The sequence below is a fragment of the Microtus pennsylvanicus genome, chromosome 11 (assembly GCF_037038515.1).
Source record: "Microtus pennsylvanicus isolate mMicPen1 chromosome 11, mMicPen1.hap1, whole genome shotgun sequence".
In the NCBI taxonomy this organism is placed as follows: domain Eukaryota; kingdom Metazoa; phylum Chordata; class Mammalia; order Rodentia; family Cricetidae; genus Microtus; species Microtus pennsylvanicus.
Window position 1 is genome coordinate 74,957,738 of NC_134589.1, and position 25,898 is coordinate 74,983,635.

The following is a 25,898-nucleotide window of genomic DNA, read 5'->3' on the forward strand; positions in this document are numbered from 1 at the left end:
AAACAACATCAATTGTTTTGATAATCCCCATGTTGTATTTCCAAGTGAAATGATATAGGTCATAAACTCAAGGGCCCAGTAGGACTCCATTTGGGTAAATACACAGAGTTAAACAAATCTATGTCAAACACGAAGTTCACGGTAAGTGCTCAGACCCTGGGCTCTTTGTTGTTCTCTTAAGGTTGATAGCCTGGTGATAAAGGGACCCCCAGAGTCCAGAACAGCCTCCAACTTCTCCCAAGTCCCCAGTTTCCCTGAGCTCTGCAAGGGTCCATGTGAGGCCACCGGGCAGTTGACAGCTTCCTCCCATTCAGTTTTCCCTGGCTCCCAATGAAGGGCAGCCAGAAGAAATAAGCTGGAGACAAAAGACGAGGTGCACATCCTTCCTGGCTATGCAGGCAGCCCTGGCTGAGGGCCCAAGGAAGAGACAGAGCCGGAACTGGAAAACCAATCCCAGCCGCCTTATCAGGTAGGTTCAGGCCTCACCGTGAGGTCCTCCAGACTGATTCTACAGGCCCAGAGAAAGGTACAGTTGGGCCTACACAGGACACAACTGTTGCATTGCATGTTTGAGATATAGTTAGGTCAAACTGGGCATGACGGGAGAACAGAAGTGAGTTTCCTCCCGGGGGCAGCGAGCTTTAAGGTCAACTCTTGTTACATTGAGGAATCAACTCTGGGGAATTCCCTCTTACATCATTCTGCACTGTTTTTCTGACCCTGCAAAATACAAACAATAGCGGCTATTTATTGCCCTCTCACAGCACGCCAGGCTCTGAGAGTTCCTTAGGGGCCATCATGTTTCTGAATTCTATGCATAGCCACCGCTATTAGCTCCATGCTGTGGATAAGGAAAGTGAGACTCTGCAAAGGTTACAAGACTTGGTAAAGCTTACACCTTGTCTTAATGTCTCTTCTTGTTACTATGACAAAAATACCCTTAGAAAAGCAACTGGAGGGAGAAAAGATTTTATTCTAGCTCACAGTACAAGGGGTGCATCCATCATGGTAGAGAAATCAAGGCACGGGGAGTTTGCAGCCATCACATTTAAGAAAATAAACTGGAGGCCGGGCGGTGGTGGCGTACACCTTTAATCCCAGAAAAATGTGGTCTTGTTGGAGGAGCGTGTCCCTGGGGTGGGCTTTGAGGTTTCAAACGCCCTCACCAGACCCTGTGTTGCCCTGGCTCACTGTCTCTGCTAGCTGCCTGGGGATCAGATGAGAGTTGTCATCTACTGCTCCAACACATTACCTGCCCAGCTGCCAAGTCAATGCCAGCCATGATGATTATGGACTAACCCTTGGAAGCCGTAAGCAAGCTCCCAATTAAATCAATCTCTCTCCTCTCACTCTGTCTCTTTCTCTCTCTCTCTCTCTCTCTCTCTCTCTCTCTCTCTCTCTCTCTTTCTCTCTCTCTCTCTCTGGTTTTTCGAGACTTCCTGGCTTTAAATGCCTCTTTTTAAAAGTTGCCTCTGTCATGGTGTTTCATCATGGCAATGGAACAGTAACTGACCCAGAAGGAAAGTGGAAAGACACGGTAAAAGTGGTGTGTTCATATCCACCAAGAAGAGTTCAAAGCATACCAAGCCAGGAAAGACAAAATAATTCCTTGGTTAAGAGGTTTGGATCATAGGGTACAGGGGACAGTTGAACCAGTCAAGAGTTTGCTGGACAAGCATGAAGACCTGAGTTCAGTCCCCAGAAACCATGTTTTGAACAGCCACACATGGGGGCAGGGGCACAAGTTTGCAATCCCAGTGCTGGGGAAATAGAGGCAGGTGGAATCCTGGGGCTCTCTGGCCAGCCTGGCCTACTTGGTGAGCTGCAGAACACAGGCCTTGCCTCAGAAAAACAAAACAAAACAAACAAACCAAGATGCCCAGAGGAATGACACCCGTGACTGACCTATGGATTCTACACTCACCACGTGAATGTGCACAAACATGTATCTCTACACACAAAGAGGAAGAGAGACGGGCAGACAGGTGGGCAGGCAGGTAGGAAAGACCCACAGACTTACTGATAGACAGACAGGCTCACATCTATCTCTTTGCCTCTCACCTAGGTGACCTTGAAAGAATTAGACTATTTCAGGAACCCCTTCTGCAAACAGACTAACACAGGTCCCTATAGTCAAACAGTGACTGAGGTGGTGGCATTGAGCAGCTATGTAAAGGCTGCAGACGGGGCCTCTTATGCAGGCATCTGCAACACTGGTGATTACTCCTAGTGATCTTCATCCCTCTATTCTCCAGCAGAGAGGCCGTCAGAGAGGTTGTCACGGAACTTAGGCAAGACTGATAAGCAACAACCACACGGCTTTCTCAAGATGTTTTGTTCTTGTCAGTTTCTCACTGGCAATGCCTTGCATCATCAGGATTCTCAGAAAGTATGTGCTAGGAGGAAGTGGTAGACACAGGCATGGATGCCCAGGTAGAGGCTGATGTAGGAGCATCAGTCAATGAAGGACATTCTGGACAACTTAGTACAAAATCCTTTCTCAAAAGAAATAGTAAAAAAGAAGACTGAAGGCACAGCTCAGTAGCTGAAAACTAGCCTGGCATGTGAGACTCTAAGTTCAGTTCCTAGTAGTGCACACACACACACACACAGAGAGAGAGAGAGAGAGAGAGAGAGAGAGAGAGAGAGAGAGAGAGAGAGAGAGCCTGGCATGTGAGACTCTAAGTTCAGTTCCTAGTAGTGCACACACACACACACACACACACAGAGAGAGAGAGAGAGAGAGAGAGAGAGAGAGAGAGAGAGAGAGAGAGAGAGAGAGAGAGAGAGAGAGAGAGCCTGGCATGTGAGACTCTAAGTTCAGTTCCTAGTAGTGCACACACACACACACACACACAGAGAGAGAGAGAGAGAGAGAGAGAGAGAGAGCCTGGCATGTGAGACTCTAAGTTCAGTTCCTAGTAGTGCACAGAGAGAGAGAGAGAGAGAGAGAGAGAGAGAGAGAGAGAGAGAGAGAGAGAGAGCCTGGCATGTGAGACTCTAAGTCCAGTTCCTAGTAGTGCACAGAGAGAGAGAGAGAGAGAGAGAGAGAGAGAGAGAGAGAGAGAGAGCCTGGCATGTGAGACTCTAAGTTCAATTCCTAGTAGTGCACACACACACACACACACACAGAGAGAGAGAGAGAGAGAGAGAGAGAGAGAGAGAGAGAGAGAGTGCGAGCCTGGCATGTGAGACTCTAAGTTCAATTCCTAGTAGTGCACACACACACACACACACACACAGAGAGAGAGAGAGAGAGAGAGAGAGAGAGAGAGAGAGAGAGAGAGAGAGAGAGCCTGGCATGTGAGACTCTAAGTTCAATTCCTAGTAGTGCACACACACACACACACACACAGAGAGAGAGAGAGAGAGAGAGAGAGAGAGAGAGAGAGAGAGAGAGAGAGCCTGGCATGAGAGGCTCTAAGTTTAATTCCCAGCAACACACACACAAGCATTCTAACTCCCTGGGGACCCTTGGAAGGCCACCTGACCCAAGTTATGAACGCAGAGATTGTCTGGCCCAATCACCTCACAAAATCATGCCTACCTAGCGCCTACCTAACACCTCACCATAAGGGGTTAGGATTTCAATACACGAACTTGAAAGAGACATACGCCTCAAGTCCGTGACGATTACACAGCCGGCTTGTGCACAGTGTAGTTGAGACTCTGACGTGCACAGACATTCTATCAGACATTCTCCACTTGTTCTGCACAACATTGGAACTGTAAAGCGAAACAAATCTGTCTGCGAGCTGCAGTGGGAAACTACATCCCTGAACTTCCAGGTCATTCCAGGGCAAGGCACCTAACCCAGCACTCAGAATTCTTATGCACTCACGTATTCATTTTCTTGGATGGAGTCAGTCTGGTTCTATTCTTCGTATTTCCCACCCTCAAAAAAATGTCTGCAAAAATTCTCAGATACCCACAGGCAGCTCTCGTCAAATTCTGTCCTCCCCACCCATCCATCCAGCTGCTTCCTTGGCACCAAGTCTCGCAGGATTAACTGCAGGGAACCGGGAGCCCAGCTGCATGCAGGCTTTGCGAAAACATTTTGACTACTTGAGATCTGCCAAATACTTGGTTAAAGTGGGGGATCCTTTAATTTCTTGGGCCATGTGTATTTTAAGAGAAATGTAATCCATATGTCTGCAATTCATTTAAATGCAACTCGGCAAAGCCCGCTATGCTAAGGGCACTGGGACACCGGCTAAACCTTTCCCAGCGTCTCATTGACCCAGGATTGAATTTTCCAAATAATCAATGAAATTTCTGATCAGAGAGGGCCAAAGAGAGGTGTCCTTTACCCTGTGTCAGATTCAAAGACTGTCCCTGGTGTGAGAAGACACTGGGATGGAGCACTTTGGCAGGAACACTATGCTTGGCTCTTGTTTGAATTAGCTCAATATTTCTAGAACTCCATGTAAGAAAAGTGTGGGAATGAGAGAGTTGTCTGGTGACGAAAGCCCTCTGCCTGATGATTGGCCACTCCTGTTTCTTTATATCATCCAACCAGAGCGAGGGGAAAGGAAGACAATGAGAAAACTGGCAATGAATGGCTGTTGGCTGGTGTGGCGGTGGCTCACGCTTGCAATATCATTTCTCAGGAAGCAGAGGCCAGAGGATTGCCATGAGTTTGGTGACATCCTGGTTATCGAGTAAGACCCAGCCTTTAAAAAAAAAAATAGAAAGGAAGGAAGGAAGAAAAGAAACAGGAAAACAGAACAATGCCGAGTGACTTCATTTTCTAGGTGACAGAGACAAAGTTAATCTCCTTCCCTATGATATCTGAACTGTGAAGAAAACGTACTGTCAAAAGTCACAATGGATAATAAGGCCCCTAAATTAAAACTCTCACCCGTGCAAAGCTATGGGGGTATTTAAGGGTATTTAAACTCCCAAAGCTCTAAGTGCCCAAGTTGTCCATTAATAATGACAGCACAGAATAACACAAATATCTGTTGTTTTTGATGAGCCTTGTACCCTTGGGATCAAAGGACGTCGCTCTTTGTTCATTGTTGTTGCTGTGTTGTGTTGGCTTTTTTGCAACGGGCTTTTACTAGGTAGCACTGGCTATCCTGGAACTAGCTCTGTAGATGAGGCTGGCCTCAAACTCTCAGAGATCCATGCCTCCCAAGTGCTGGGATTAAAGGCCTATGCCACCACTGCCCAACTGCCACTCCCTTCTTGAGACCAAATCTAAGTGTCCCTATGGTTTGAACTCAAGGTGGGAGGGTATACTCAAGAGAGAAGAGTTCTAAAGTACACTCAAGTACACTCAGGGAACTAGTGGAGGTAAGGTCAAGGATGGGCTGGCACATTGCTTCTTTTGTTTGTTTTTGAGACAGGGTCTCCTTTAGCTCAGAGAGCCTCAAACTCGGTGTAGTCAAGGACGACCTTGAACTGCTGACCGGCCCTCCTTCACCTTTGGCACGTTGGGATTATACACAGGCACAACCACGGTCAATCTATATCCTGCTAGAAATGGAATTCGGGGCCTCAAGCGCGTTAGGCCAGCACTCAAGGAACTGAGTTAAGTACTTGCTCTTCTTGAAGGTGACCTTGTCATACAGTGATTTTGCCCCCGGGCTCACTCGGTCTTGGGGTGAACAGGTCAGTGGACCCTCTCTTAGAAAAAGCAACCAAGAGAGAAGAGGGCGCACAGCTCCCTAGAGAAGTGTGTTTCCTAAGAGTCCATCTAATTGTGTAGCTCGTAAGGTTTGCCAAACACAGTCCCTGGGTTAATGGCTGTCTTTGAACAGGGGGTAAGTCACAGGGAAAAAATATTATGGATGCATGCCACCAAATTACAGGCTGTGAACAGTAGCCTGTAATTTCTACCCTGTAATTGCCCTCCTGCTCTTTCTGCTGCTTTAACCAGTGAGTCCTAAGCTAACAGTTCACCCCAACTTCAAGGACACGGTTTGAGGCAAGGCTTCTCAACATCCTGCTGACCTCTGTGGGGGGCAGGGGGACCTCCTGAAGCAGGAACTTCCTGTTTCCACGTACACAGTGCCCTTTAAATAGGTAATACAAGAAGACTCTTGAAGCCCGACTCAGACAAAAATCCCATTTTATACAAGAGAAAGCTGAGGCTGCGGAGGGCGGGCAGGTGTGTCCGCCAACTCCACAGCATCCCCCTGAGTGGCTGTGTGTGTCACAAGTGACTGCCTCCCAACAAATTATGCAGCGTGTAAATATTAGATATTTTAGTTTAGATATGTAAATATTAGATATCGTAAATAATATCACAATGCTTTCCTGATACAGAGTAGCATAGTTTTCATGGCAGTCAGGTGTATAGAAAAATGTTACTGTAAAAAAAGAACTGTTTCTAGAGTAAAATCTCTTTTCTCAGGGCTGGAAATATGGCTCAGAGGTTAAAAGCACTGGCTGCTCTTCCAGAGGACCCAGGTTCAAATCCTAGCACCCACATGGCAGCTCACAACTGTCTGTAACTCCCTTCCAGGGAATGTGACACCATCGAGGAGGATACCATGCATACACATGGTGCTCACGCATACATGCAGGCAAAACACCCACGAACATACAATCAAAATAAATATTCTTTTAGAATTTTCTTTTCTCCTCCAGCTACCCCAGGAGTCTGTGTATCTCCTTCCCTGGGACTGCACATGACAAGATCCATGTTCTTCTAGGCACAGAGGGGTCTAGAAAATCCCCACCAGGCAGCAGTGAGCTCTCCTTGTGAGCAGGAGGCCTTCACCGCTTTACTGACTTGGCACTGCTGTGTGTTTCACAATGAGCATGTTCCAGTTGTGCCATTTTCAAACGGTGGAGCAAGAAATAATAACAGCTGTCCTTTACTGAGTGTGCAATGCAAGCTAGACACCGAATTAGGTCCTTTATGCCCACCACAGCACCCCAGCCTCCTCGTGGCTCTGTGAGACAGGACGGTGATTACAGGACTGGGTGAAGGGACCGAGGCTTAAAGACACCACGTAGTTGTTAAGTGGTAGAGCCAGCATCTGAACGCAAGACCCAACGCGAAGCCAAGTGCTCATTTTCTCACGGGGGTCATTTCTTTTTTTGCCAGTGCCGCGCAGAAAGGGCGCTGTGACCAGTCACGGGGAGGGCACCAACTTAACCTGAGCTGCTTTGAAGTGGAGAAAATGCTGCCCAGGCTTCTTGCTAACTCTGCTGAAGTTCAGTCTGCCACGTCCTATCTCCCGGCCCCTCCCCCTGCTCCTCGGTCCTCACCATTCTTGGCAATGATCTCTCCATGTGTGAATTCCATTAAAGGCCTGCTCATTGCTATTTCGGGCTGTGCATTAGCAGCAGGACTTTGATTTGATGGGAAAAAGCCAGACACCTCGGAGTGATGAAAAACAAATTTCAATATCCTCCTGCTCACCATCATCCCAGAAGCCCTTGCCCATGGCTCCTGGGAGGCCAAAGCATCCAACGTGTGGGGGATGCTGAAATCGTCACCATCTCCAGGACCTCTGAACTTGATTATTCCCTCCTGAAAACCGGCTCCTGTTTCCCTCCTTCAGGTCGCCACTCCAATTCCCCAAGGTCATTCCTGAATACTGTTTATCAACAGCTGCTCCCTCCCACCCCCTGCTCTTCCTGAGCCCCCAGTGTTTTGCTTCCTGTACACGGTTCTTCCCGTCAGATACACTGTACACTAACTGTTCACTGGTCGTTTTCCCTCCCGCTACGCTGGTAGAACTCTTCTTCCCACAGTTCCATCCCCCAGCACCTACACGGTTCACGGAGCATCACAGGTGACCACAGGTTGGAAGAGCAAAGGAATCTACCAAGAGGGTCAAGGAACACAGGGCTTGGGAAGTTCCTGAGCTCAGGGCCTAGATTCCCTAGACGCCACTGCAAGAAAGAACTGTTAACATAGTAACTTGAAAACTCAGGGGGAAAAAAGCCGTCTCCTTGCGGCAGAGCTGTTTTGAATCTAGGCTGGCGGCTCTGAATGGGCCGGCTTGGGGAAATAAACTCACCAGGAAGTTGTGTGCACTTGGAGTCCAGTCAGCTCGTAACACGTGTGCACAAACAAAAAGCCCCATTTGGATGAAAATAGCAGGAAGTCCTTCCCCAGGGACACCTGGTGAGGTCACAGGCCTTGGCTTTGCTGCTTCCATCCCAGTCAGGTCTCCGGGCTCCAGAACTCACAGGGGCCAGGAACTGTATCTAGACCCTCAGGCCTCCCCGGGAGTTGCTGGCCAGGCCCATACAGCAGGGCACACCTGTGAGAAATCCCCAGCGCTTCAGCAAGGGTACTAAAAGCCACAACAGGGGCCTGCTCAGTAAAACTTTGCTTTCCTGAGCTCAATCCTAGAAACCACATTAAAAGCCAGGCATGGAAATGGGTCCTAGTAATCCTAGAGATACAGGCAGATCCCTGGGACTTGTTGGCTACCCAGACTGGAGTAAACTCCAGGCCAATGAGAGATCTTGTTTGAAAATGAGGTAGGCAGCGTTCCTGAGGGGTGACACCTGAGGTAATCAATCCCCTGACCGCTGAGCCTAGGCACGCATGCGCGTATGCACACCGCACGCAATGCGCACTCAAATTAAAAAGAAGTTTTAAAAAAATCACCCTACCGGATATTTCATGTGATCACAGCATCCATCCCTCACAACCAGCCCCACGAGGTGGCTGTGACTACCCTCGTCTCCGTCTCAGCAGCTGGCCCTGAGTCAATGTCACAACTTCAGATCCAAGCCGATTTCCTCTCAGCCGCTTCACACATTTGCTGAGAGACTTTAGGCAAGCGCCTGTCCCTTTCCGGGCTGAGGTTTCTGTACCTGTGCAGGAGACTGCAGCATTCCGTGCGTGGCCTCTAAGACGTCTTCCTGGCCTAACTTCTTGAGATCTTTTGCAGAAGTCCCAACACAGAAGGAAAGGACAAGGACTGAGGATCCCCCGCTTGGCTGATCCGGTTAGGGATCTGCCCCTGACCGCATCATCAGTTCCACTAGCTGGAGGGAGGTTAAGGGTAACAACAGGTGACAAGGAGCAGAGGTAGTGAGGAACCAAAGCAGATCCCTGAGAGAGACCCAGAATAAGCGAGCCTGCCCTGGATCACAGCGTCAAATTCAAAGAGAAGCCCTGGGCAAGGAGGAACTTCCCACTCCAGGAACCCAGGCGTATCCCAGGGAGAAGAATGAGAGAAACATTCTGGCAACCCAGAAGAACGCGGGTTTGGCTCAGGGGCCCAACATGGAGGTTATGCTCATCTTCCTGGTGTGCTGAAAGCCAGGGTCCCAGAGGCAGAGGGAAGAGGGGGACAGAGCGAGCCCTGTGTTATGTAGCAATTTCCTCCATGATAAACCCCAGCTCTTTAAGACATAGGGTGCTTGCGCTAGAGCAGTGGTTCTCAACCTGTGGGTCATGACCCCATTTTGGGGGGGTCACAGATCAGATACCCCACGGATACCCCGCGTGTCATATATTTGTATGATGATTCTGAACAGTAGCAAAATTACAGTTATGAAGCAGCAATGAAATAATTGTATGGTTGGGGTCACCCCAACATGAAGAACTGTATTATAGGATTGCAGTACTGGGAAGGTTGAGAACCCCTGCTCTAGAGGGGGTGAAAACATCCCATTCTGCTGGGAAGTTCATTAAACTGAAGAAGTAAACGACTAGAGGCTTCCAGGAAGTCCCTGAAACTGACCAGAATTGGTAGGTTCCCTCCCTCCTCAACTGTATATAAGTAGTAAGGACTAGCTCCCTCCCAAGGCTCAGCCCCGCCTAGCCATCTGGATGCTGCTCAGAGCATCTGAGTGAGCTGCCTGCAAGCAGCATGCAATGAACTCCAGACTTCCAGCTCTCATGAGCGGCTACCCATGTTGGGCAGACCTCGGTGAGGCTGCTGTCTTCTGAGTCACATCTGTGCCTGGAGGTAACCCCTCACCCCTGTTACTGTACATAACCTCAATAAAAATTACTGGTTTGCAGAGTTGGATTTTGGCGGCATCCTTACTTTGGTCTACCACTGGTAAGCAGATGTTTCCTCACCTCTCCCCAAGAGTAGTGTCACAAAGCCCCCTGTCCCTGCACCAGTGAGTTACCCTTTCACCACACTGGGGACTCCCCTGGTCCTTTTCTATCAGTGTCCAAAGAGCCCAAATTTGGAATAAACCCTTCTTCTCCCTTTCTACCCAGGCCAAGCAGCCATTCCCACCCTTTAGGATGGGGAAGGCCTTGCTCTGGCCCTTTCTTGGCAGCAAGACTTCCATTACTCATCAGCTTCCAGGGTGTCTCGGAGGCTGCCAAGAGCGGACGGGCAGCTCTCCAAGCCAAGCATCCTTATCTCCAGCGTCTGTGTGGACAAGGAAAGCGGGACCATTGGTGGGGGAACCTATCAAGGCTCTCGGAGTCCCTGGCCAAGTACAGAACGCTCTAGGAGGCCAGGTGGAGTGGGGCTGAGGGAAAAAAGGGCAATCAATTGATGGACACAGCCAGGCAGCGCCGGCCATTCATCCCCCTCATCCATGAATCAAGACGGTTATGCCGGAAGACAAATCAATGTGGAGATTTTTCTGAACCAGGCCACCGCCCTGCATGAATGAGGTTAGGGAAAAGCTGGACCCGTGGAAGGCAGGAGGCTTTGGGCAATGCACTTCTCAGCAGAATCTTGGATAGATGAAAGAATCAGGGTCAGAGGTGCCAAATCCCTGCCCAGCCTGCTGCTTCTCCCCGTCTTCCTCTAATCGCCTTCACTTCCTGCCTTGTCCTGGCTGGAGCAAGGACAGCAGCTGCTTCCAGTCCCTTCCCGCCCTTAAACACACACACACACACACACACACACACACACACACACACACACACACGCCTGCAGTGAACTCCAAGAAGCACCGGAAACACAGCCTAAGGAAATCCAGGCAGGATGTGAAGCAGCCCAGCAATCTCCCAGCGACCAAGAGACCAAGGGAAAGCTGTGTCTTGGCACGATGCCCCACAAAGGGACCAAGGATGGAGAACTTGGGGACCAGGCCACTAAACTTCTTCCTTCCCATCTGTGACACCTGCATCAGACTGGCGTTGAGGGTGAGTGACAAAAGAAGGGAGCCGTTCACTTACTCGTTCTTCTCCAGGTCCAGGATCAGTTCTTGCCCTTCCGCCGTGACCCTGAGCTCCGCTGTGAGTGGATGCTAAAAACAACGATGAAAGGATGTCAGTTCCTGGAAGCAGGGACCGAGGCTCCCAGGGCCCAGTACCAGATCTGACGCCGCGCCAGCAGAGGGATCCTCCGGAAGCCCGCGAGGAAAGGTCATTAGCCTTTCCAGCCTAAGCTTGAAGTGACCTCAGTCCCCAAACAACTCAGATCTTCCCCCATCTGCTTTCCCCTAAGAAACAAAGGAGAGAAACTCAAGCTGAGGTTCAAGGCTGAGCAGGTGCATATGCAGTCTGTTGAAGGCTCCCACGGAGAGACCTGATGCTCAGAAGTAAATTACCTGGAGGGTCAGACCCAGGGTTGATGCATAGGCTGACATCTGTGCTCCTGTGAACCTGGACATGTCACCAAGCCTCCCTACTTCTCTGTCTCCTCTTTCCTCACCTGAGGTGTTAGTAACCAACATTACAAGGATCCTTAAGGACCAGATGAGAAAATGAATGTAAAGAATGTGCCTAGTTCAAAAGAAGCTCTCAATATCATATTAGCTATCATCTTTAAAAAAAAATACTGAAGGGCCTTCTACTGGGTGAGTTCTTTTATATATATTTGTGTGTGTGTGTGTGTGTGTGTGTGTGTGTGTGTGTGAGTCCTCAATTTGGAAACTCCAGTCATCTCATGGGTGCCAACAAAGAGTATCACAAATTAGGATTTTATAAGTCCAGAAGTAAATGTATTTTAAACAAACAGCAGCAATTTACTGATGGCCAGACACACCATACACCCAGTACAGATCACCTAAGACATGCAAATGGCCAGCAAGCATGAAGACTATGCTGAAGATCATGGCTACATGGGCAAAATCTCCCTCTCCCCATGCAAAGAAAAGAAAAAGAAAGAGAACAGAAGCATAACATTAAAAAAAATAAGATATCCTAAACAAAATCAAAAAGGACAAAGACCATTTAAGACTGTACATCACAATGGGCAATCTCAGATCCTATGCCTGAGAACTTGCACTGAAACCATCTGTCTGAAAAGTAATTTGACAGTATGAACCAAAAGTTTTTAAATGTGTAAACTAACTCAGCAATATAAGACTGTCTGAAAGGAACCAATGAGACTTACTACTTGCATTTTTTTAAAAAAATTTTACTGTGTATGTGTGTGCTATATGCATGAGTGTGTGCATGCGCGCATGTGTGCACGTGTGGTGTGTGCATTTGTTGGAGATGAAACCCAGGACTTCAAGCAAACACGCTGCAAACTGAGCCACACCCACAGCCCAGCCTCATTCCCTTTCTTAATTCCTGCTCCTCTCATTCCCTGTTGGGATCTGGGCATTGGACTTTGAGATCACCAAGACCTCTGATGATCAAGTACCTCGTGCAATGCCTACTTCACCCTGTTGCCTCATCTTCAGAAGGGTTTGGAAGCCAGGATGCAGGGAGACAGATGGGTGCCCAGACACTTTCACTCCTGTCCAGGCTCCATGTCTGAGGCGCTGACTCAGCACAAGGCCAGTGCCTTGCTGTGATTACCGCCCATTTGTGATTTTGCCCTGGGGACTTCTGGTGTGCCCTACCCAGTCACAGGGAGGATCAAGGACACACAGCCCCAATGGGCATTTGAGTACACTACAAGAGAACTCCATCAAATCCTTACCCAAGGGGCAGGCACCCATGTGACAGCCCACACAGAAACCGAAGGCTGGCCCAGTGCAAGTGATACCATGTGCCCCACACAGAGACACAGCCTGCCACATGAGAGCTCGTATTTATTTTTGTGTAGGTAATCCAAAAATACTTCTGTTCCTGGAGGGTGCTCAGACAGGCTTAAAATCAGATGTTCCCTGTTTCCAGGGAACAGTTCAAGCAAAACAATGAAATTGCGTTTCTGTGAAGCTTCCCTTCCAACCCTTTCCTCCTGGAACGCCAATACTGCCTAAAGAAGGGTCAACATCATGCCTCCTGGCAAGTATGTGAAGGTGCCCACTGTTTGTACTTCCCTGGAAGAAGGACCCAACATGCTTTCTGTATAGGGTGAAATTAAACAGACCTCCAGCTCCACGCCATCTGAGAAGCTTATCCTGTGTGCATGAATCATCCTAAAACATCTGTATCAGAGCCCATACATAGTTAGCATGTCAGGAATGACTAATAAATCAGCGAATTACCCACATGTAAGTAAGAATCAGTGAATCAACCCACACTCTTTCTTCTCTCTCTCCCCTCTCTCCTGCATTCAACAAATATTTATGGTGCCAGGCACTGGGCTGACTATCCCTGCAGAATACAATGAGCCATGCTCTGGGCAGACAATGGCTGGGAACAAAGACAGGATCTGGTCCTCCACTTTGTTTCTCAGGCTTTTCCTGAGGATGCCCAACATCCAACATCTGGAGGGAACAAAGGAGCCTCTATAAAAAGTATCATGTCCATTCTTTGGCAATAATGATGATGGATAAAATATCCAAAACCTTAAATTTAATAAGAACACTCTGCCTGAGGATGGTCATCTATTAATTTGTCTAACTTCTCCTGAGGCTATTTTCAGCCTTTCCTACTTTAGGAAGGAATGAGTTCATACATTTTTTTCCCCTTTGCTTTCAGGGTAGAATGTTCCCTTCTTTTATTGTTCTGAAATTTCTCTGTAAGTCCCCTTCTTATGCCCAAGCTGGTGAACTGGGGACTCGTCTGTGTGACTCTGCAGTAACTTAAGGAATTCTGGGCATTTCTCATCTGTTTATCTTTCCAGATTCCAAGGCCACAATTGTCCAAGTCTTCCCTGACACTTCTTTCCCCAGCTTTAATCTTGTTCCTATCTGTTGTCCAATAAATTACAGGCCATTTGACCCCCTCGGAGATCATAGAAACCAGTCCTTCAAACCGGGCATGGTAGTCTATCCCTGTAATCTTTGCAACTGGGAAGGCAAAGGAGGAGAGTCTCAAATTGGGGACCAGAGTAGGATGTGTAGCAAGACTCTGCTGAGAAAGAGAAAGTCAGCTCTTTTCCAAACCTCTGTTCCTCTTTATTCCTATTAAAACTGATTTTATGAAGTGAGGAAGTGCAAGTCATCTGTAAAGCAGAAGGTCCTGAACTACTGTCACGCAACCATCGGGTTTCCTTCTCTGCCTCACCACCCCTAACTCGGGTGTTCAGAACCAGAAGCAAGAACACCCAGGGTTCGCAGCCATGTTCCGACTGCCTTGATAGCACCTGTGCATCTTGCTAATGTCCTGGCCTGAGGAGCCCGTAGGACTTTCTAAAGATATAGAACCTAATCCGAGCACCCTAGCTTGCCTCTTATTAAATACGCTGAGCACAGCGGCGCGCGCGCACCTGTAATCTCAGCATTTGAGAAATGGAGGCGGTCATTCTCAGCTATGTAGTGAGTTAGAAGGTAGCCTGGGCTCCAGGGGGTCCTGCCTCAGAAAACAAAAAGACGAAACAAAACAAAAATGTCCATCAAGATCTGTGACAAAATCACATTTACACTAAATCTGTGACAGTATTTTTTTAAAGATTTTTGTTTGTGTGTGTGTGTGTGTGTGTGTGTGTGTGTGTGTGTTTTGCCTGCATATACATCTATCTGAGCACTGTGTGCATGCCGGGTACCCTTTCCGAGGCCAGACACCTTTGGATCTCCTGGAACTGGAGTTACAGATGGTTGTGACCCACTGTGTGGGTACTGGAAACTGAACCCCAGTCCTCTACAACAGCAGAAAGTGCTTTTAACTGCTGAGTCATCTCTCCAACCCCAGTCTTGTCATGATTACTGTGGGTTTTCAGCTACCCAACTGAAAGGGCTTGGGAATGATCTACACGTTTGTCATACAGTGAAGGAAAGCCCCTGCTAAGATATCCCAAACTGGCTCAGAGAAAGGTTAGGACAGAAGCTGTGGTGCTGCCTAGGTGGCCCCATGTCATTCCGGCTTCTCCATCAGAGTTACTTGGAAGGCTTACCTTTCCTCTCCTGGGGTTTTCTGAAGTCCGCCACTGAGGTATTATGAGTTCATGCTGTGGCTGGGGCCCGCCTTCTTTGCTTCCATCTGCCAACACAAGACAGCATAACCCTAAGAATTCCAGACCTCCACAGCTCAGACCCTCAGTATGGCTCGAAACCCAAGTCCTGCTCCAGCCCACTTCTGAGGCAATCCTTGCTCCCTGGAAAGTGTCAGAGACCTGCTGGGCTCTCCTGTGCCTTGGTGACAAAGTGATAAAGACAGCAAACAGGGTCTGTGTCCTTGCCAAGAGACAGGAAATGAGCAGACATTCTCAGGTGATGGTAACTGCCTTGGGGAAAAATAAGACCCTGTCACCGGATAAAGGGACACCTAGCAGGTGTCCTGTTTTAAACAGGATGGTCAGTACTGATGGTGTTTAATTGAGACCTCAGGAGCCAAAGGAAGATAGTTGTGCAAAAAAAAAAAAAAAACAAAACAAAAACAAAAATTGGGGAAGAGCAAAGAGTGGCAAGTGCAGAAATGGCCTTGGCCTTGAAAAGGAACGAGCAGGAAGGGGAAACAGTCTAGTAAGTCAGAGGACACGGGAAAATATGCCAAGCAAGGAAGGGAGACACTCTAGTAAATCAAAGGATGTTGGTAAGAAACATGCTAAGCAAGCCAGCTGGGGGTGTAATGACACAAAGGCATGAAGAGGGTCTGGATTTTTATTTTAAGTAGACTCAGAAGGTTCTGGATGTCTTAAAACACAAGAGCAATAAGATCTGTATTCGTTTTCTTTGCAAAGATGACTCTGGGCGGAGAGTGGAGGGTGGGGGTAAGGACAGAACGGAAGCAGCAGGCAGGCAGCAAGGCTGGAGGCACACAGGAGCCCTGGTGAGAGGTGACGATGGCTCCCACTTGGACAGCATCCTAGAGAGTAATGATGTGGTGAGATTCTGGGTATAATCAGAAGGTTGAGTTCACGCTGGCCTCCACAGAGCTTTAGAGATGACTGTCACCTCCCTGGGAGGTCTGACAGGGCCACAGGTAAAGGTGACATGGCCCCCCACCTGCAAACTATTAGCGTTGAGTTGCACATCCTTAACCTTAGCTGTCTTCCCTGCAAGTTTGCAGTTGTATTTCATTTCCTAGTCTCCAAACCTTCTCACACCAGTTCTCTCTTCTCCTCACCACCTTTGGAGGTAGCCAGCCAGTTCCCAAGAAAAGAGGCCCCTTTCAGCCATAGAAGAGTCATTTTCAAGAAAAAGGGAAACCTTGCTGGGTGGGTGGTGGGGTAGCGTATGCCTTTAATCCCAGCACTCAGGAGGCAGAGGCAGGTGAATCTCTGTGGGTTCAAGGCCAGCCTGGTCTACAGAGGAGTTCCAGGACAGCCAGGACTGTTTTACAGAGAAACCGTGTCTCGGAAAGACAAAGTAAAGAAGGAAAGAAGGAAGGAAGAAAGGGAGGGAGGGAGGGAGGGAGGGAGAGAGAGAGAGAGAGAGAGAGAGAGAGAGAGAGAGAGAGAGAGAGAGAGAGAGAAGGATGGGAGACCTCAACACTAGTTACAGATCAAGCATTTCCTGGTTCCTAAGCAAATGAAGTCTCTGAAACAAGGTAAATCCAGAGTCCCAGGGATGTAGCTGAGCACTCCAATGTTCTGTCCCTTTTAGTCCAATCACATTAACCACATGAGTAGTATAAAAGATGGCTGTGCTGGACATTGTGGTACACATCTGTAATCTCAGCAAGAGGCCATCCTTAGCTATAGTGAGCTCCAAGACCGCCTAGGGCTACACAGCATCCTGTCTCAGGGAATAAATTTTAAAGGTGGTGGGAGTGGTGGGGTTACCATTGATTAAATTTCTTTTCAGATGACTATTGTGATATATTTGCAATCAAAACACATCCTTAAAAAGAAAACTCACGGGTTTCATTTACACTGGTACCAATCAGAAGGGATGGACTCATTCACGTATTTAGTCGGTACATTCTGAGTTACCAACCCTATGCTACGTACCATGCATGGTGCTTACGGTTCAGGGGAGAACCAGCCAGGCAGAGTCCCTGATGGTGACTGACAAGTCTGGACTCTTAAACGGAGCGGTGTGGCGTCTAGGAGAATGTCTAAAGGTCTCAGGATCATAAAAAGCACTGAATGTAATCTCGAGTCTGAACAAACACGGAACAGTTTGAGAGACTCACAACCTGGACATAACGCAGGACGCACGTCGTATTGTCTTTCCAGCATCAGAACTGGAGCGCCGTTTAATAAACGGACGGGCGACTTGGCTAGGAGAATCTCTGGCTTTATTTGCTCTTGACAGAGGCCTGTACTCGAAGTCTAACATTATTAACTGTGGGCCTGTGATGGACAAGGATACAAGCGGCTTCAGGATAGTGGGGAGATGAGCAACAATTACGTGATTCTGTCTAACCACGTGATACCGTCTCGGCCACGGGACTCCACCTCATCAATCCCCTTATCTCTAGGGTTCTGCTAATGATTTTTAACCAGTTTTACACATTCGCCTCTGCCACCTCATAGAGAAAGTCATAAGTGGGAGAGAAAAAAAAAACAAAACCTCTGTTGCATTTGGATGAGAGCCAAGAGTTTAACTTTGGGGAAATTATATTTCTGTGGTCTCTTGGTAGAACTTACAGTCATTAAAATCATAGTTTTGGAAAACTATGCCATGATTTGGGAAGTACTTTTAAAATGTGTGTGTGGTATGTTTCCAAATTCATCTGTATGTAGTCACAGGAAGACAAGAAGAGGGAAAGCAAAATATTAATAGTAACTGCTCATTTGGGGACCATAAGTCATTTTACTACCCGTGGATTTTTATTTCTTCCCAGGTCCACAGCCTAGCCACTCGCCTGAGTGGTCTCTGGAACTCAGGATCCAGGGACTTCCTTGCCCTTTATACTTAACGTTAGAAGGAAAATCAAACTCCAACGAAAGGACGACACCCCCCCCCTTCCTGTGTGAAACCTTGTGCCTCAGTTTCCCTTTTGGTATAAGAGCTTTGAAAAAAGGTAGACTGAAGCACACGGGGGGGGGGGGGGACCCTTGGGTCAGGCTTTCTCGGGAGCTGGGGGATGCAGCCTTCCCAGCCGGTACCCAGGTGTCGCTAGCTTGGTTTGAAAATGCTGACGGTTGGTACAGCAAGCACCCCTCTCGAGTCAGCCCAGCCCCCAGCTGCTACAGCACTAAAGCTAAGCTCTCCCGGGTCAGAATGACAGAAGCCAGGCATTGCCCCTCCGGGACCCTCTCTTCCGCAAAATCCTAGGAGCGTCTCTGAGGGATGGGGCCCGGGAGGGAGAGTGTCTGGGAAAACAGTTGTGAGAAAACAGATATTTTCCAGCTTCCAAACTGGAAGTGCAGAGCCCATCCCCTTTCTTCACAGATGGGGAAACTGAGGCCAAGAGGAGGCTGGCGTTGGATGAGGTGGAAAGAGGACCCTTATTTCCAGAATCAGGAGGTCTTCAATGTGGGGCGTACTATACATATCTCGATAGTGAACTTCAGCATACGACCTGCATGGTGGGTGTGCGTGGCCCTTTGATGGTCTTAAAGTACGGTCGCTGCCAACGGGGGATGCAAAGTGTACAGACAGAGATCCAGTAAACCATCCTATTCTAATCTCTTGGAAGACTGATTTTCTACTCCCCTGCCATGCATTTGCCCCGCAGCAGGATCCCAGGGAGTGGCTCCCCCACCGATTGTGTATAGGATGCTTGGGTGCTCCTCTGGGGATGCTCTGAGAGCAGCGGGCGCAAAATAGCGATGAGAGAGAGGGAGAAAGAGAAGAGCAAAGTAAAAAAGATGGGAAGGAAATGGAGAGAGGATCCACTGGTTTTTGATTGTTCAGTGCGAGCACAGATTCACGACCTCCCATGGCTCACCACATGAGAACAAAGCCTGGGCTCCAAGGCTTGGGGGTGGCGGCAGCGCTCACGCCCCAGGGAGTGGCAGAGCTCTCAGGGATAGCGGATAGCGGTCGTGGAGCTCCAGGCCTGCAAGCGCGACTCCCAGACCCCCAGGGCACCCACCCCAGCCACCCTACGACCCTGCTGTGCGCTGCCACTTACTTGTCCATCCCAGCGGCCAGTGTAGCTGGAGGGCTGCGGTCAGCAAGCAGAACCGAGCGGCGCCCGCGCGCCCGGGCATGATAGCAATGGCCCTCTCACTGTCTGTGCTCACACGACCCCTGCCATTGCCTGCCCCGGGCCTAGCCGCGGCAGCGCTTTTCAAGCAACCGCTGGCCTGAAAGCCTCCCAGTCCTAGTCCAGCAGCCCAGACGCTCCGCCCCCAGCCCCTCAGGGCTCAGCCTGGAGATCGAGGAGGGGAGGAGGCGCCACGCGGGGGTGGGGGGTGGTGGCTGAAGGGATAGAAGTGGGAGGAGCGAGTGAACCTACCCCCCCCCCCCCAGTCTCCCTGACTCAGGTGAAGGACACCCAGGGGAAGGGATGTTCCAAATGAGTCCACTGTGAACTAGGAATGTGTTTAGGACTGAGGAAGCCCTGGGTTCCAGTCCCAGCACTTCAGAATTGCAGCAGTGTGGAGCACCACTGTAATCCTAGCACTTAGGGGGTGGAAGCCTGAGGATCCAAAGTTCAAGGTTATCTTTTGCTTTGTGAGTTCGAGGCCAACCTGGGCTACTTGAGACACTCTCTAGATTAACAATGATCATCAGCCTGGTCACCTGGAGCGGATAGGTATTAGCATCTCCGTTTTTAAAGGAGGGAGAGGGGGAACAAACCTGCAAAAAAACTAAGTCCCTGGCCGTTAGGGTCCCCATCTGCACTGTTACAAAGGCTAATTCTGCCTTATTTGATGAACTTTGAACAGAAAGAGCGATAGCCAGAAGTGATCCATAAAAGATTGCTTAGTAAAATTTCAAGAGGAGGCGCTAAAAGCTGAGTCTGGCGCCCACACTTGTCTTTTCCTTTCCCCCAGACCTTTGGCCAGAGCCAGATACCATAAAGATGTCTGGTTGGGAACTCTGGAAAATGGTGGGTGGGCGGGATAACTGCAAAGATAGTTCACTGTGAGGGGATAAAAAGTGTAGTTCTTAACCATTGCCGGGGACAGGAGCCGTGTGTGTGTGTGTGTGTGTGTGTGTGTGTGTGTGTGTGTGTGTGTGTGTTCTCCCAACCTGCTGCGGTGGAATAGCAGATAGTGACTTAGGGAGTGGCGCTTGGGTCACCCAGGCAACCAATGGTACGACTGGTATGAGGCAGAAAAGAATTGTTTGACGGTCGTGAAAGCTGGAATTTCTAGCCCCGCTGTCATCTGGTCAGAATCCGATAACCTTTCTGCTTGTTTGTAAACAACTGTGTCTTCACCTGGCCCCTTCTTGGTCTGCACAGAGAGCAAGCTCTGGCGTCTTTGTCTCCTGAGGACGCCAATGCTCTGTGTGAACCCATCCTGGAGGACTCATTTAACCCTGTTGTTATCTCTGTGAGCACCATCTCCACGCGCAGTCACACCAGGGCTAGGGTTCCAACACATGGGAGGGGAGCAACTTAATCCATCACACAGGGTCCTCTCCTTCCCCAAAGATCATGCTTTGCACATGCAAAACAAAAATGCAAAACAAACAAACCAACCAACCGTTCACCCTCTCACTGGTGTGGATTGACAGTCCAAAATCTCATCTGAACAATGTCTCCCTTTGGGACGTCTGAGAAGGGTGTGGCTCATCCTTGAGCAAAACTCCACTGTGAGCCTGTGAAAGCTGGCGTGGTATGAGATTCCAAAATGATAGTATTTCAAAGGGAGCAAATAATAATAATAATAGAATGGGATGGCAGGCACCAAGGAGTCCAACAGTTTAGCCAGGCCAAACTGGTTATCTGCCCGCTAGGTGACTTGGCACAACAGGATCATCCTTCAACCCCTTAGCTCTCTGCCAGAGCCAGAGTGTGAGTGGAGGAAGAGGAGGAGATGACCTTGCCTCCTAAAACACCCTTGCCCCGGATTTGTGGGGGGAGTGGAAGTCCTGATCAACTCTGAAATATCTTTAGGGCCATTCTTCCCATCTCTTCAAGGAGAAGCAGGTAAGTGACAGCCTTCCTTCATTCCCCGGCTGTACTCCTAGGATCCCCTCTGAGTTCCCAACTTCTCCTATACTGACTGATTCCTCAAGGAATCAAGAAGGAGGGAATGTCCAGCCACAGTCTTTCAAAGTCCCTCCACCCTGCTCCTCGTTACTTACCGCTAATGAATAGGCTGAGAATGGGCCAAATCAGCAACTTCAGATTCCTTTTACAAATCCTTCCCGGTGTCTTTTGCTTACATTTCAACAAGCAACCTGGAGAAATCAGGCTGCTTCACCTAGGACTCTCTCACAGCTAAGTACATTCCTGCCATGGGCTCAATACAGGAGGTGTCCCTACCAAAGGGTCCTGTGTGTGGAAGGCTTGGTCCCCAGCTGCTAGCACCACCCAGAGGCGATACTTCACAGGGATGCTAACTTCATCCGTGGGTTCATCTTTCCCAATGGGCTGTTGGGAGGTCTGTCCTGCTTAAAGGAAGTAAGGCACTGGGGGGCCTGCCTTTGAAGGCTATCTTCACCCCAGCCTCTCTCTACTTTCTGACTGTAGAGAGCATGTACCCTTGTTACTTAGAGCAGAAGGGCCTGGCAAGATGGTGCAGCAGGTTAAGGCACTGACCCTCAAGTCTGATGACCTGAGTTTGATACCCAGGACCTACTTGGTACAAGGAGAAAACTAACTCTGTCAAGTGGTCCTCTATATTCTCATGATGGCACACACACACACACACACACACACACACACACACAGAGAGAGAGAGACACACACACACACACAGAGAGAGAGAGAGAGAGAGAGAGAGAGAGAGAGAGAGAGAGAGAGAGAGAAGTAAATTTTAAAAATGTAATTTCTTAAGAATTAAAAATTGAGAGTGGGAAGCCATGAAGAACTAACTGACCAAGCAGGCAGGTTCTTATAGGAATCTGGTACCAAGTCAGACCACATGTGCGGGAAGACTGTGTGCAAGACTGTGGGGAAGAGTGTACAAGTGTGTGTGAGATGGCTTTTCCTCTCCCTTTGCAACATCCAAGGCAACGTGTTGGACGCAGCATAAATTGGAGAATTTGAATCACAAGACAGACCTCAGAGTTTCCCTGGTGAACTTTCCCTGTGGCTTCTGAGGTCCATAAAATAAGTGATTAAGCAGAAAAGCACAGCAGCCTTTGCAGAATAAGATGCTTCCGTTTACGGTTACCACCAAGCTTGGGAACACAGGGCCGCTGCTTAGGAAAATAAAACTAAATGTATTAAGAACTACAAAAGAGTGGAGACACACACAGTGTTCCTAGAAAGAAAAACTTTTCTTTCATTCTGTAACAGGGTCTCATTAGCCCAGGCTGGCCTCAAACGTGGCCTTAAACTTCTGTTAAACTTCTGATCCTCAACCCTCTACCTCAAAAGTGCCATAATTACAGGTGTGCACCACCACTGCTGGGTTTATTTAGTGTTGGGGATCAAATCTAGCACCTCATGTATGGTAGGCAAGACCTCTACCAGCTGAACTCCATCCCTAGTTTTCCCCTTAACTCTTCATTAGGAAAACGTTTTAAACAAACAGAAAAACTGAAGAAAAAAATAGTATAATATGGGACTAGGGAAGAGGCTCAGTGGGAAAAAGTCCTTACTCTGTTGCTTGAAGACCTGAGTTCAAATCCCTGGGCACGAGAACTGGAAAGACAGCTTGCTAGTTAAGGGCCTGCTGCTCTTCAGAGTTCAGTTTCTGAGTTCTACGGGCTTGTCACTGTCTATGCTCCAGTTCCAGGGGATCTGACGCCCTCTTCTGGCATCCACAGGCACCTGCACATTTTTGCCATTTTCTCACACAAACACAAATACAGAAAGAAAAATAAATCTTAAAAAGAAAAAAAAAGCAGGCATAGCTGCATGCTGGTGACCCCAACGCTGAGGTTGGGAGGGGTGCGGAGAGAGGTAGGTCCCTAAAGTTCATTGGCCAGCTAGCACAGTCACAGTTCAGTGAGAAATCCTGTCTTAAAGGAATAGAGGAAGACCGTCAACCCCTCCTCCTGTCTACACATGGGCATGTACACAGAGAGACATACAGACACCAGAAAATACGTAAACAGATAAACAAGATAATAGTACCACAAACACCACTACATCCACCATGCGTACACACCAATTGTTCCTTTAAAAAAAGGTTTGAACCTTAATAGTTCATAAAAAAGAACTGAATTTAAAAGTAGCTCATAAGAGATGGTGGAATGGTTAATGTACAAGTTTGGAGCCAGAAGCAGGGGTCCTTTAGAACTTCCCGTGCCATAATGACACAGGAACAAGCCGACTTGCAACTTCTGCGCCTGGAGGGCTTGCCATTTCTTTGTGAAGAATGTCCATTCTGGGGCTGGAGAGACGTTCGGTTGAGGTTAAGAACACCGACTGTTGTTGCAGAGGACCTGGGTTCGGTTACCAGCACCCCACATGATGGCTCATAGTTGTCTCTAACTCCAGCTCTAAAGGGGTTCGACACTCTCTTCTGGCCTCCGGAGACACTAGGCTTCTGGCAGTGATGTGCATACATATATACAGGTGAAACATCCCACACACAGAAAAAATAAAATTGAAGAAATTGGGTATGGCTATCTTAGGAAAGAGTGTATGTGCTATTGATCAGGAACACCGCTTTCCCATGTAACACCTAACTTATAATTATATTTCTGGGAAATGATCCTAAAAACAGCATACTCTGAAGTTTGCTCACAGATTTATGGGCCAAAATGCTCATAGTGGGTTATTTATAATAGCAACAATATCGGAAACAACCTGAAACTCCAACTCTGGAGGAATGTGTCGTAAATTACATAATTTCCATATGATGGATTATTACACAGTTGCTTAAAATGTCGAGGGTTTGTGCTCTGGTGTTCAGGGAGAGAAAATGCGAGATGCAAAGTTATACCCAAGCAGAGCCCCAGTTATGCGAAAGAAAGACATTTTTTAAAAGGCTGGAAAGAAGTGTACTAACATGTTAGTGTGGTCTTGTCTGTGTGGAGAGAGGGTGAAAGTGTCTGTTCTTGATTTTTAATGTGTGTGTGTCTTTAGTGATTAGGGAATAGGTAGATTGTAAATACAAAAACAATGCAAGGAAAGGGTCAGTCTCTCACATATCATTTGACTTTTGTTTTTGTTTGGGGACAGGACACTTCAAGGTAAGAAAATAGCCTCAACCCATCTAAAACCCACAACATGGTCAATAGCCCTATATCCCTAAAGAGAGCCTTTTGGGCCTGTCTCCTTAAAAATGTAAACAATTGGGCTTCAAGTTGAATCCTGATCGGTCCCTAGTATGCCCTGAACAACCAGAAGTGCTGATCTAAATTTGGCATGTTGGAACCTACAGTCCTGTGGGACTTTGATAGAATTCCTTCAATGAAATTGCACACAGTGCCAAGTTCCCCATCTCCCAGGATCCTTGTATCTCTATTTGTTGCAGGAGCATTCCTGTACACTGTGTGAAAGTGTATTGCTGTGATTGGTGAACTAATCAGCCAATAGATAGGCAGGAGGTATAGGCGGGACTTGAGGGCAGAGAAAGAACTCTGGGAAGAAGAAAGGCTGAAGCAGCATGGACAGTACAGAGTAAAGGTAATAAAGCTACGAGACAAAAAGTAGATTAACAAAAACGGGTTAATTTAAGTTGTAAGAGCTAGTTAGTAATAAGCCTAAGCTATTGCTTTTATAGTTAATAAGAAGTTTTTGTGTCATTAGTGGGGAGCTGACAGTCCTGTTGTAAACATCAATTTACATTCACTAATGTCCTTTCCTTTGTTCCTCTTGTTTTAGATATCAGGACTTCTTTTGTTTCCTGAGATAAAGTTTCTCTGTTTAACTCTGGCTGTTCTGAAACTCACTCTGTAGACCAGGCTGGCCTCAAACTCGCAGAGATACACCTGCCTCTGCTTCCTAAGTGCTGGGATTAAAGACATGTGCCACCACCGCCCAGCTATATCAAGATTTTTTTAGTTCTAACTTCTAAACTGAATTTTTGGGACTTTCTCTCAGATTTCCATCCAGCAGATAAGCCCTATCCTTGCCAAACTTCCTCAGAGGTTACCTTCCTGGCTGCCTCTAAATACACACACACACACACACACACACACACACACACACTCAAGCCTGGTTTGCCAAAGCAGATCAACTGACTTACCTCCCACCCAGCAGTCTGAAAAGCAGTGCCTGGATCTGGGAAAGCCATGCCCTCCCCTCTGCTTTCTCTCAACTCCAGGCAGTGTTCTCAGCTCTGTTCCATGCTGTCTCCTTAATATTTGGGCAACACCCTGTCAGACCAATAAAAGGCTGCACTCACCCTTTGAGATCAAACTGAATCTTTATCCTTTTATTTTCCTCCCCTGACTTACTTCTTACATTATTTATAGAAATTATTGATCTGATAATTAAAGTTTATCTCTTTTAAATTGTGGTTCTTATTTAATTTTATCTTTTCCACTTTCTTTGTATTCTGTAGTTTTGTTCATTTTATTACTATGTAATCCTAGTTTGATTCTTTTTTATTAGTGTATTAACTAAGTTACTTTTTAATAGTTATCTTAAGCTTTGGGAAATACATTTACATTTAAGATAAGTCTATTTTCAAATAGCACTATGCTGCTTCTCAAGTACTACGAGGACCTTATAGTACTAAAATATCTGGGCTGGAAAGATGGTTGAGAGCATTGACTGCTCTTACAGGGACCTAAGTTTGGCTCCCAGCGCCCACATGGCAGCCATAATTGCATCTATTACAAGCACCTGTAACTCTAGTTCT

General features: G+C 47.8%; 1 protein-coding gene across 1 annotated transcript in view; it reads right to left on the reverse strand.

Annotated features, from left to right (window-relative positions):
• Adam19 (ADAM metallopeptidase domain 19) overlaps positions 1-19,362 on the reverse strand; it is an 85,945-nt gene extending 66,583 nt beyond the window's left edge. Inside the window, exons 1-3 of the mRNA XM_075992855.1 lie at positions 19,148-19,362; positions 15,075-15,160; positions 11,075-11,145 (exon numbers count right to left, since the gene is read on the reverse strand). Of these exons, the coding sequence (XP_075848970.1) occupies positions 11,075-11,145; positions 15,075-15,160; positions 19,148-19,226 (236 nt within the window). The 5' untranslated portion in view covers positions 19,227-19,362. The remainder of the gene's footprint in view (positions 1-11,074; positions 11,146-15,074; positions 15,161-19,147) is intronic.
• Between the last annotated feature and the right edge of the window lie 6,536 nt (positions 19,363-25,898).